This window comes from Salarias fasciatus, chromosome 23, assembly GCF_902148845.1.
Source record: "Salarias fasciatus chromosome 23, fSalaFa1.1, whole genome shotgun sequence".
NCBI lineage: Eukaryota > Metazoa > Chordata > Actinopteri > Blenniiformes > Blenniidae > Salarias > Salarias fasciatus.
This window is the reverse complement of record NC_043766.1, coordinates 4,517,279-4,529,779: the sequence shown is the minus strand read 5'-3', so window position 1 is coordinate 4,529,779 and position 12,501 is coordinate 4,517,279. Positions and strand designations below refer to the sequence as shown.

General features: G+C 43.0%; 2 protein-coding genes across 3 annotated transcripts; both read right to left on the bottom strand.

Annotated features, from left to right (window-relative positions):
- Positions 1-148: 148 nt before the first annotated feature.
- On the bottom strand, positions 149-5,484 carry nipa2 (NIPA magnesium transporter 2). Of its 2 annotated transcripts, none has more exons than XM_030082819.1 (6): positions 5,157-5,484; positions 4,282-4,512; positions 3,791-3,847; positions 1,845-1,935; positions 1,571-1,731; positions 149-1,091 (listed from the first exon to the last, which is right to left on the bottom strand). In XM_030082819.1, exons 2-6 carry the CDS (start codon positions 4,418-4,420, stop codon positions 433-435), a joined length of 1,107 nt encoding a protein of 368 aa, XP_029938679.1. In that variant the 5' UTR covers positions 4,421-4,512; positions 5,157-5,484; the 3' UTR covers positions 149-432. The 2 variants fall into 2 exon arrangements, with proteins under 2 accessions (XP_029938679.1, XP_029938678.1); XM_030082818.1 differs by lacking the exon at positions 5,157-5,484 and adding an exon at positions 4,599-4,756.
- Positions 5,485-8,638: 3,154 nt separating this feature from the next.
- On the bottom strand, positions 8,639-12,122 carry nipa1 (NIPA magnesium transporter 1). The gene is made up of 6 exons (XM_030083264.1): positions 11,930-12,122; positions 11,771-11,818; positions 11,597-11,687; positions 10,799-10,956; positions 8,778-9,338; positions 8,639-8,737 (listed from the first exon to the last, which is right to left on the bottom strand). The coding sequence occupies exons 1-5, from the start codon at positions 12,054-12,056 to the stop codon at positions 8,845-8,847; spliced, it is 918 nt and encodes a 305-aa protein (XP_029939124.1). The 5' UTR covers positions 12,057-12,122; the 3' UTR covers positions 8,639-8,737; positions 8,778-8,844.
- Between the last annotated feature and the right edge of the window lie 379 nt (positions 12,123-12,501).

Sequence of the window (12,501 nt, the reverse complement as noted above, 5' to 3'; positions counted from 1 at the left end):
GGTTTGTCTGTTTATCCATGTAAAAACTAACCCCCCCTTCCCAAAAAACAAAATCTGAATGATTCCCACCACGCACCCTCAATTATCTCAAAAAAATCCAAATCAGTGTGAATGTCCTCTTTCACGTTACTGTCAGCAAGACCTCGTATAGAATATATATATTAAACTTTATCTTTTTGATTTATAGAAAGTAAGTCAGTGCATGGCTATGCTTCACAGATAGCAAAACAAGTCTTTTAGAAAACATATTTACAGCGCTACAGAGGAATGAAATCAAGATCGAACTGACTGGATATGACTGGGTCATATTCAGGAAAAAGTAAGGCAAATCAAAACGAATACAATCCACTGGTCAGTTGGAGACGGCCTCCGCGTACAGCTGATTGTCTTAGTGAGCCGTGGCCCGGTCCACGGGGCGGAGAAGGATCTTCCTCAATGATCCAGCGCTGAAGTCATTGCCCCGTTCCTCCTGGAGACGCTGTCGAACGGCGAGCCCATTTCCCGGTCCTCCACGTCCTCCATGGTCTCGCTGTGGAGCAGTTCGTACGTGCCGTGGGACGACATGCCGTTGGCCGTGGGGAAGCCGCGCTCCTCCTTCCTCATGGACACGGCGAGCGTGGCCAGGCTGACGCTAACGTCTTTGAAGGCGTGGAGCAGGAAGATGCCCACGATGATTGTGAAGAAGCCGCTGAGCGTGCCGATCACGTCGTCGGCGCCCATGTGCTCCCACTCCTTGAAGAGGATGGCGGAGCAGGTGAGCACGGACGTGGTGAAGAACACGTAGTAGATGGGCGTCACCAGGGACGTGTTGAATATGTCCAAGGCCTTGTTCAGGTAGTTGATCTGCGTGCTCACGCAGGCCACCAGGCTCAGGAGCAGCACCCACGCCAGCGGGTTCTTCACCACGTTTTTGCCGGCGATGGCCTCCTTGATGCCGATGCCCAGTCCTTTAACGCAGGACACCGACAACGCCCCGATCACCGAGCAGATGGTGATGTAGACCAGGATGTTGGTCTGACCGTGACGGGGCCCCACCACAAATATGAAGATGAGAGCCACGATGATAACCAGGGTGGCAAACAGTACGAACCCTGTCAAAGCAAGAGAAGAGACGGTCTGAGCTGGATGTTTCAGTGTTGGTAACCTGTTCCTACTACAACTTCAGCATTTAAAAACAAACCAACCACTATTACATCCATTTCTGATTGTGTGAGTGACACAAATGTCTGGATCTGGAGCGACAGATTGTTTAAAGTGTGTTTTAGTGTCATTAGGCAGAGTGGATTAAGGTGCCTACTACAGCTGTTAGAGAGAAACGGAGTCGCTCAGTTTCAGAAGTGTCTAAAACAGAAGAAGAAAAGGATTCCCAGGGATTGCCCTCGGTAACATCCAAACTGTAACAAAGTCAATTCAGAGCCAAGTAAGATCGGCCCACAGTGCTGATATTTACTACTTTTAGGATATTTTCTATACAGCTGCAAAAAGTAGACATGATTCTGAAACCTGGCAACCCAAAAGAAGCCAGCCATGACAGGAAACAGCTCAGCACAATAAACAATGCCTTTCGTACCCGGATCCACCAGCTTCTTCGCCATGTCCTCCAGACTGCTGATCTCTTCCTCTTGAGGAGCGTGGATGACCATGGTGGTGGAGCCCAGTATGCTGAGCAGGCAGCCCAGCTTCCCGTGCAGGTTTAGCCGCTCCGTCAGGAAGTACGACGACAGCACCGCGCTGCAATGACAAGTCACGCTTCAGCCAGGTGACTCTGCTGTCCGCCCGCCGGCCAATTCACAAACCCAAGTGGAGCTTAAGTGTGTCTGTTGCGCAGCGGCTGGTGTGTTTACCTGACAAGCACACTGAGCGCTCCCAGCGGAGTGACCAGCGTGGCGGGAGCGAAGGCGTACGCTGCAAAGTTGGCCGCTTCCCCGGCTCCCACTGTGAAAGGTCAGGACAGAGTTAACCACCAGGCGCAAGGAGAACAAATACAGAGGCAGACACAGGATAGACGTCTGACGTTTACTGTGGTGCAGTAGTTAAGATTATACATTTGGATCAAAGTTTTAATATATATCTGAACTCCTTAGAATACAAACTGGAGAGCAGCGTGTCCGGCAGAAACACTTCCGGTGTAAAAGGAAGGAGAGAGACATTTCTTTCAAACTAAGAACGGGGGGAAAGTTCAAACAAGTATGAACCAATATTTGTCAGACTTTTTCTAATCATGTAGAATTCAACCCATAAGTTAAAAAAAATAATAATCGATCTATCTCAAAATATATTTCATGAGGTTGCAGTTTTTCTCATCAAGCTTAAATGGTAATGATTTTAAGCTCTGATCAAAAAGAACATTTTTCAACGTTGCACTTCATATTGGCACACGCTATGGGCGTAGAAGGAACTGGCGAAACAATTAACTTTTCAGTGAGATTTTTTGAAAACTGTGGACCTCACCAGAAATACATCAGTGGACGTCTGTTACATGTGTGTTGTAAATTCGATGCAGTGTCCCAGGAGCACAGTGGTTAGCAGTGTTGCCTCGCAGTAAGAATGTTCCTGCTGCTAACCTCAACAATGGCTTTCTGTGAGGAGAGGAGTCTCTATGTTCTTTATCCATGTGTTTGTGTGGGTTTTCTCCATGTATTCTGGCTTCTGAACACAATCCAGGAACCCAGTTGTCCCTCAACATCCTGCTTAATTGGTTATATTTCTGTCTTTTTCCTTCTCAGTGCCAGTCCTGTGATGGACTGAGAACCAGGTGTTATCTTGCCCTTTGTCTGCTGTTGGCAGAGCCAGACTGCAACTGCTACAAAAGATGAATCAATAGTGTAGATTACAAACAACCCCTCCCACCGATCACCCCAGCAAAGAAAGCCAAGAGTACAGGGCGTTGAGGCAAAACCAAATCACCGGGAAGACTCAAATATTATCTCAGAATCAGCAGGGAGTGCTCCGAAATGCTAAAGTCAACACACACCTGTTCATACTATGGGAAAGAGGCTGCACTAATTTGACATGACAGGAAAGGGGATTTGCTGCACACACTAGTCAAGCTACATTTCACTCATGAACATGCAAGATGTGCTTCGAACAACTAGTTTCAACCTTTAAATTTTTCTTGAATGGATTTTTTTGTTTGTTTGCACTGCCATTGCTAAGAAGGTCCAATCTGTGCAGTGTCATTAACTACTCTTCCAACCAATCTTTTATATACACTGTATGTTTTTATTGAAGCACTTTATATGGAAAAATGCAATATATCAGTTACGTAATACATGCGTTTGACATGTCCGTCATCATCAATACTGTTTACTGAACGATCTAAGTGTCTTAAAATGATCACCACACATTTTTCAGGGCATTGAGTTTCATCTTGCATGAAAACTTAATTCAAAGGTGTTCATGTTACGTTCTGAACATGACTTTCATGCATTAGGTCGCAGTCAGCTGAGCTTTTTCTCATTTCTGAGTCACTTTTAGTTTGTGAACCAAAGTTTCGCAGACTTTGTACAGCTTACCTCGTCCATGTGACACTTTTCTTGCTGGACACAGGACAAACTAAACACTGGATTCACAAGATTGGCCAAGCAAGGTTGACTTACTAAGTTCAACACCCTTATCTACAGCACAACACAAAGGAATTGGGTCATTACTGTAGTTTCCTTGTATCATATTTAGTTACATTTTAAATTTGAAGTAATTCTAAATTGCAAACAAAAACACAAATTGTTTTCAACCTTGTCTCATGAAAGCTGCAGAGAAGTCCCAAAAGTGTGAGCACTTCATCACTTACTTGATAATAAACCAGCCCACCATAGCCATTCCTTCAGATATGCGTGGCCACCCTGACCTGAAAGCAAAAACAATAAATGGTATAGTCTTCCACGTGAAGCTACTTATTTACATAAAACTTGCATAAAAACAAAATCTCAGTTGTGCAACAGCGGGCGCAGGCTGAAAGTCAGGTGGCTGCAATCAATTTGAGCCGAAGGTCAAGTAAAGCACTAAAATTAATCATTTCTAGGTGTCAAGAGTGTATTGATGACTCAGACTCACACAAACATAAACACACACCCTCACACGTGTTGTTGGCGGAACCAGACAAGCCTGAAATGTAAGGACAAGAAAGCCAGAGTATTTCCACAGGACTGAACTCAACACTGGCAGCCAGCTGTTGCACAACTTGAGAAGGGAGTGCCTTGAAACAGCTGAGTTGAACAATATGTCCCTTGAGACGACTTGTGACCAACACCAGACACTCAAGAGAGGGAAAATGGTTATCACCTGCCCTCATGGACCCTTTCCTGGCCAGTCTGAGGAGTCCTTTCTTCTTGAGGATGAAGCTGCCGCCAATGAAGATGCTGGAACTGATAGCCAGCCCCAGACCGATGTAGAAATCATACTTCCCTCTGTCCTGACCCATAGTGAGGCTGGATGAGTTGCTGCGGTCTGTCACATTTACGATCAAGCAGTGCAGATGCTGACCGACGCTACAATCCTGGGCAGCCCAGACACCTGAGAAAACACAGACCAGAAGAGAGTCAATGAAAAAGTCTCAATGTGAAGCCAGCCTCAGCATCACCACCACAGCAGGGACCCACCGTGCTCACAGGAGACACTACAAAGTGGAAAACCACGGTGTGACAAGTTAGAGGAGTCCATGAGAGAAGCAGCACCATTTGTCTCTACCGAGCCTCACTGCCGTCTGATCGCATGCAAACATGCCGAAGCTAGTGCTGGCAAGCAAACCGGTTGTTTTGGGTGTTGCACACACTCACACTCAAGCCTTGTGCAACTCTGGCTCCTGCTATGTAAATATGCTTAATTCAAGACTCAGGAATTCAGGAAGTTGCACGCCACCGAGGTGCATGGTAACCTGGGCACGCTACGTGCAACCAACCGGAGCTAGCCTCCGGCTGCCTTCCGCCGTGTGGATTTAACAATTAACCCGGCTGTTTTCTGAAAATACACTCCTCGGGACGTAACTTCGAGCCATCCCAGCTCCACTGCGTGGCACTCAGTGAAATGTACAGGGACTGAGCCGCGTGTAGCTGGCTCCTTCGCTAGCCGTGTTAGCTTCCGCCCGGGACGGGCTAACTGCTCGGCGGCTATCGGTGACTGAGAAGCTCCGCTTCGGGCTGAAGAAGCGCTCACAATACCTGCTCGCCGGTGGTGGGTCCCCTCCGAGCCGGACGCGGAGGACGGTGCTTAGCTTAGCAGCTATCCCGCTTGGTGGCTCCGCAGATCGCCATGGTATTCCCGCTCGGTGCTCCCCGCTCAGCCCGCCGCCGCACCGACACGCTCCGACCTTCTGCCCGACGACTGCCGCACCGCCGCGCTCTTCTTCTGCTTATCAGCAGAGGGGCGGCCGCTGCTGCTCGCTGTGCCCTCCGCAGGCTGGAGCGCTGAACCGCACGCACGGAGCCTCCGCAGCAACCCGACACCGCAGCCCCGAACTGTGCGAGCCTACCGGGACTCCGAAGAGCCGCGACGCCAATGTAAAGCGAATGGCACGGCGTTACAGCGGAGGGAGGGAATAACGTGAACAGCACGATGCCACAGCGGAGGGAGGGAAACACACCCGTCAATCAATAAGATTTAAGGGAACTGTCCCGTTATTTATTATTAATGCGTCTATAATCAGCACGAGGAAGGCGGAAGTTATTGAAGAAGTGGCTCCATTGATCAAAATAATCACAAATAGTTCAAGCTTACTAGAATCATCAATCAATAGTCTGTTAGAAAAACAATCTGAATTCTGAGAATAAAATCAGATTTCGGATTCAAATCTCACAATTCAGGCAAACAAAGTTTCAAGCACTGGATAAACACAAAAAGTTGGAATTTGGTCACAAATCTAGTAATTCCGAGGAAAAAATTGGAAAAATGCCAGAATTATGACATGAGTCCCCAAATTTAGTAGTAATAACTAAAAATTAAAAATTTAAATCTCCAAATTCTTTGAGAGGAAAGTCAGATTTCTGATTCATATCTCACAACTGTGACAAAAAGGGATGAGTTCTGGGTGACAAATGAGTTGTGAATACAACGACATGTTCCTTTAAAAGAAAAAGGTCACTGTTCTGAGAAAAAGTCTGAATTAATTCAATTCAATTCAATTCAATTCAGCTTTATTCATGCAGCACTAATTACAACATAGTCATTTCTAGACACTTTTACAGAGAAAACTCAACAGATCCACATATGCAAGAATAAGGTACTGTGGAAAGGAAAAACTCCCTTTTAAAAGGAAGAAACCTGCAGAAGCAGGCTCAGAGGTGGCAGCTTTCTGCTACTCTGGTTGGGGTGAAGAGACAGAAAGGGAGTAAATGATAAGACAAACATGTACATTGCTTGTGTCAACTCAGCAATGCTCCTCTTGATTCAGGAGTCCTCAGATGATGACCCTCAGGGAACCTGGGGGGGACTGCAGGAGGGAGACAGTTCATAGACTACAACAGAGACAATGGTCAATGACACATAGAAGTGCAACATGTCCAGTAAAAGGAGAGGACTGAAGCAAAACTGGGAGCTGGTTCTACATGGTAGAAGCCTGGGGTTAAGTAAACTGCCTGCTGGGTCCAGGTTGTCTCTTTCGATCAAAGGATCAGCTGTTTTGATTGATGCCCAGTTAGAAACTGGTTGCACCCATTAGGTCCTGATTATCTCATTCGATCAATGGATCAGAATTCTAACTGTAATTCTTAAATTCTGATTAAAACATCAAAGTCCTGACTTAAATCACACAATTCTAAGCAAAAATCTGAATTTTGTGAGTGTGCGTGTGTGTTTTATTATGAAAAAAGTCAGAAGTGAAAAACGCTTTTTTAGGTGTGGCTACATTCACCTTGACAAATGCATGCTTTCCTTGTTTAATGTTAACTCACAAATTAAATTGAAATTTAAAAAGGAGCAAAACATCTGAAATTAGTCTGTTCATCATAGAATAGATTTTCTGGGATGCAATAAAATGTAAAGTTGTAATTTTTTTCAGCCTAAAACTTTCATTTCAAAGATTTTTTTGTTTCTAAATATAAAAGTGTTCTTGTTGACAGTTTAACCTGAAGTGGCTTGAAAGTGACAGTATGTTAATCTTTGAATAACCACAACTCCAAATGTTCCCCTTTGTTTCAATACAAGTAAGTACAAATGAAACCTGAACCTGAAATGTACAAAGAAAGAAAATTAGGCATTTGTGGCCAGTGTTTTCTGACTGCATTTTGGTGCAACGAGTGATTCTTCATTGCTCTGCTTTTTTCATCTAACATAACGTAGCAATTTAATCTGTTTAATTTGATGCATTTATGTGAACATTAAGAAATCAGAATGGTGCTGCCTTTTGTAACATTTTCAATTTTCCAGTGTCACTCCTTGTTAAAACTTTTGACTTTTTCTTGTAAACCTTCTTCAGGGAACTTCATCATTTCATTTTGCTTGAAACATCTCAAATAAGGTCACTTAAAAAAATGATGACAATGTAAAATGTCATAAAGCTGGGCTGTATTTGAAATTAGAATAAAAATATTTGTCTTAAAGTCTGCAATGAAAAAGTAAGATGATTATCTCATAATCGTAACATGTAGTAGTAGGATGAGGTTTTATTATCAGATCAACAGAATATCAATCTTCACTCATTCAGACAGTATTGTGTGTTTTACATGTGAATAATTTTAGCTGCACTGACCAAACAGCTCTGTCGGAGGAGAGAAAACAAGGTTCTTTTTAGGTAGCAAAACAGTTTTAATTGTTAAAGGACTGCCACTCACAATCGTGTAACATCTTTAAGACCATAAAAAAACACTATGACAAAATCATCATTTTTAGCTGCAAGTCTGAAAAGGTCAATATTTAATTAATAAAAGTCAGTCATACATAATCATAATGTACCAATAATATTTTAGTTAAAGTAACCCACGGTGCCCAAAGCACTAATTGCACAACATTCAGATTTAATATATTAATGTAAAATATGGCGCTGATAACAAAAAAGTATTAATATTTGGAATCAGCTTCACAGATCTTCCGTTTGGACAAAGTACCCGTTGTTCACCGACACTCAGATTCTACAACACAACTTCAGTGACAGAAACTACTTCTGAAGTTACCCTGAATAATTGACAGGGATGCTGAATAAGTCAAAGCACAGGTGATCCAATACTGAGACAAAAGGCACTGAGAGGAATGACAAACATATAAAGGTAAGTTCTTCTTTGGCAATTATTAGAAATGCATAAAAAATACATCATTTGAAAAATTCACCCGAGTCCCTTTTTTGGTCGTGCTGCATTACCAGCTTGAGGCTCAGCTGAGATTAAATCATAGCTCCCATAATAATTACAAATATAATCACAGGTATTAAGTATCAGTGAAATGAATGCAGGAATGATTACAAGTAAAACAAAACAAAAAAAATTAAAATTAGGAAAACAATCACAATCTGTATTATGTGTGGATTATGTGTGGAGAATACTTTTTTTTTCCAGGCAAGCTCATCTTAAAGACTTCATGAAACAGTATCCATGTGGTATTTAACTTCAGCATTAAGAGAGAGCATTTTTAATATTTGGTTTTTATTTCTGATCAATTTCACACTGCCTATTTGAGTTGATATTTAATGCCAATGCTGCTGTTTTTTTTTTTAAAGCTATGAAGCAGCAGGTACAGTACTTTTGCATCCATACGCAGAATTGGAAAGCGCTTATGATACTGATGAGAAAATGAGCAAAGAGGAAGCAAAAAACCCTGTAATTTTCATTTATACCGAGTATTAGGTAATTCAAAGTGGAAGTTTGTAAAAATGCACTCTTTCATGAAAGTATTGTAAAAACTGCCTCAGATCATTCTGCTTTATGGTGCTTTCTTCTTCTTCAAAGCCTCCTCCTGAGAAATGCACAGCAGCACAACCCCGACACACACCGTGATCAGAGCACAGAGCATGGCACAGCGGTCGATCACAGTCAGTGCGGTCCACTCCTTGAAAAGAAGAGCAGAGGTAAAGCTGACAGTGAATGTGAACATCACAAAGTAAATGGCCTGGAACATGTTGGAGCTGAAGTATTTCAGAGACTCTTGGATGAAGTACAGCTGAGTGCGGATGCTGACGACCAGTGTGCCCAGCAGGCCCAGGAACAGAGGCCAGGCCCTGTCGTCCGACGGGCCGCCCTCGCGAAAGATCTCTGCACCAACCAGGTGCAGCCCTTTGCAGCTGGGAACCGTGAAAGCTCCCAGAAGGGAGCAGATGGCGACGTAGACCAAGATGTATGACCTTCCATAGGCTGGAGCGACCAGCACAATGAGAGTGACCACCAGCAGGGTCACCAGGAGCATGTAGCCTACAAACACTGGAGGAGGAGAAAACAGAAAGTCATCCATTAATTTAAAAATGGAAATGCCACCAGTGTATCACAGAAAGACAACAGTCTCACAACCACAGCCAGGTAAACTTAAACATCAAGCATGTCTTTCGATTGTGGAAGAAAGTTGGAGTATCTGGAGAAAAAATACACAGATACAGAGAACACGTAAGCCCCAAACAGAAAGCCTGAAAGAAAGATCCTGTGTCAATCACATTTCCATGATTGGAAATTAATTTGAGAGGATGTTCACAGATTAGCGTTTTAAAAAGTTTCAAAGGTTGGTGTATTATTTGTACTTTTATTTTTTTTTAATTCTCTGTATCTCCATCATGATAAGGTGTACAAATTGCTCCCCAAAAATCTCCATGTGTATCATAGCAGCCTTGAATGTTGCCTCTCAGTTCAGTGTCTGTGGGAAACAGAGTCACATTTGTATTATGTGTGACGTGACTGGTTAACACTGGCTCTGCAAGTGTCACTTCATCTCTGTGTTTGATTTTTCAGTTATGGCAACAGAACCTGTCACTTATATGCAGATTTTCATGTGGGGCTAATTTTTTAGAAGCTCAGTGTTTTTTGAGGATTGTGCTTTGGACTGGGTAATAGGAATTGTATATTTTATGAATTCCCAGCTGCACAAATGCTCCAAAAATATCTGTTTTTCATTAACATCACACTTCTGATTGACCACCTCCGACAGAGCCGTCTTTGTTTTGATTGTTGTGTCTGCTGACACTCTGGAACAAGCGTGTGCAATTTGACACGTCTCTCTACGTCGTCATGCCCAGATGACCAAAACAAAAACCTGCTCCGAAGGAAGGTGTTACTCAAAACTGTGTCTTTGACCATGATATATAAAAACACTCAGGATGTCTTTGGTGTGCATGTGGCATATGCAAAAAAACAAAACAAAAAAACCAAAACCAAAAGCATAACATCAGGGTCTTACAATGTTGACTGTGTAGTGTAGCTTTTTTCTTGGTAAAATCCCACACTGACAATGTGTTTCAGAATCAATTCTAGCAAGAAAACAAAATAAAATCCCTCTATGTTGTCATTGAGATAAATGGTAATCACAGAAGGAAGTTGCCAGCATAAGAAAAGCTGAACCTATACGTCAACAATGAACAGGAACAAGTTCTTCTTCCTGATTCGAGTCTTATCCATTACAGCTGTATAAATACACCTTACAGTTGATGTTCATGTTATTCTTCTTCACTTCACTTCACAAGACAAGGCATTATGAAACCTGTACAGTCCATCAGTCCATCACAGGGCAAACACAGTGAGACAGATTGTCACAGACACTCACATTCACACCTACAAGCACCAGAGAACTGGAGAAAACCGGCATATGCAAAGGCACAATATGCAAACTCCACATATAGAGGCAAAACTGCTAACTACTAACGCAACATGAGGTTAAGACAAAACCGAAATGCCACCTTTATCCTGCAGCCGCTCCAGCAGATCCAACCAGGATATTTCCTGTTGGTCAGGACATTTAAGGATAAGGTTGACCGAACCACAGCAACACAGCACACAGGCGAGCTTCCCCAGGATGTTGAAGGATTCTTGCAAGATCCATGAAGCGAGCACAGCCCTGTGAAGTCAAAGTGTGAGGAATTGACACTAATCAATACTTTTCCAGAATCGACAGTACATTAGAGAAGAAACAAGCCTGGTCAGCCTATTTTTATGCCGTAAAGATTGACAGTAGATTGCTTTCACTACCTTACTTGGATGTGTATATGAAATTTAAAAATCCAATTTAATAAGGTGAAATACAGTTTCTTTCTTATATTTTGTGACAATGAGTTCCTTTTCTGTGAAGATGAACTATTTGGGTTTCCCCTCTGTTCCGGGGCGTTTTGTAGTCTGGTGCTGATTCAGCTTGCTGTTTCAAACTTTCATTTGTCAGTTTTTCACCACAAAAGACACACGTATATACTTTAAATGTATAACTGAGTAATTTTGTGACATGAATGATTTTAATCCAGACTTATCTATTTTCAAAATGTACAAAAAAAAAAAATGCAATACACCTTGAAATCAAAAGGGCTTTGGAAACCTCCTATGAACCTTTGGCACTCCTCTGGTGGAGGCTGCCCCCCAGGTTAGGAATGATTGGATTAAAGGGCCTGAATCAATGGGAGATGTCAACATTGTGAGGTTCTCTGTGTGGGATCTAACAACTCTTCTTGACTGTTGAAGGCTATTCTCAGTCCAGTTTTGAAACTCACCCAAACAGCACTCCAAGAGCCCCCAGGGATGTCACTAACACAGCAGGGATCATTTTGAATGCTAGGAAATTCCCGAGCTGACCTACAATCACTGAGGAGAAGAGCCACACAGAGCAGAGTCTCAGCTGCCGTAATGAATGAGCATCCAGGGTCTGCAGATGACAGTGTACTCACAGCACGCCATGCCGCTCAACCACACCACGTCGAAGTAGTGCGACACTCCTGGAGGACAACAACAACACAGTAAGAAAATCACACATTTTAATGTGACTTTTTACGCTTTTTTACGCCGCTGCTCTCGTGTGACTTCCTGTGCTGTTCTCTTCCGCCTACCTCTGCTGTTTGAGCGCAGCATCCCCTTTTTCTGAAGCACAAAAGCGGCGCCATTGATCAAGCTAGATACCACCGCTACCGCGATCCCTGCTTTCCAATCAATTTGCATCGCCGGCTCTCCATCCATTGCGAAGGCTTCGATCTGATAACAAGTTGACGCTTCTTTTTTTTTTTCTTTTTTTTTTTAGTTCAGACTGTAGGTGGCATACGGCGCCGCCTATAGACGGAAAACGAGTAAACACCTCATAGAGTGCCACTGCGCCTTCAGCGTGGTCGCCATATTGGAAAGGTCAACTTGTCTCTCTCATTACATTCACTTCTATCAAGTGAGGAGAGTTTCACTCAATTAAAACAATCGCATCTCACTTAGTTTTCAACACATTTGAACGCCGATTAGTTTGTTATGAGCAGCAGGCGTGGAATCATGTGCACAGGTGCTTTTGCATATAGTAGATGTTATCTTTCATGTGAAAATACTTTGTTAAACTATGCAAAATTGCTCTTTTTCAAGGTTTTAGCTCTAAATATTGTTTTATGGAAAAGCCAAGAGGTTGTCTGAGATTATTAGAAAA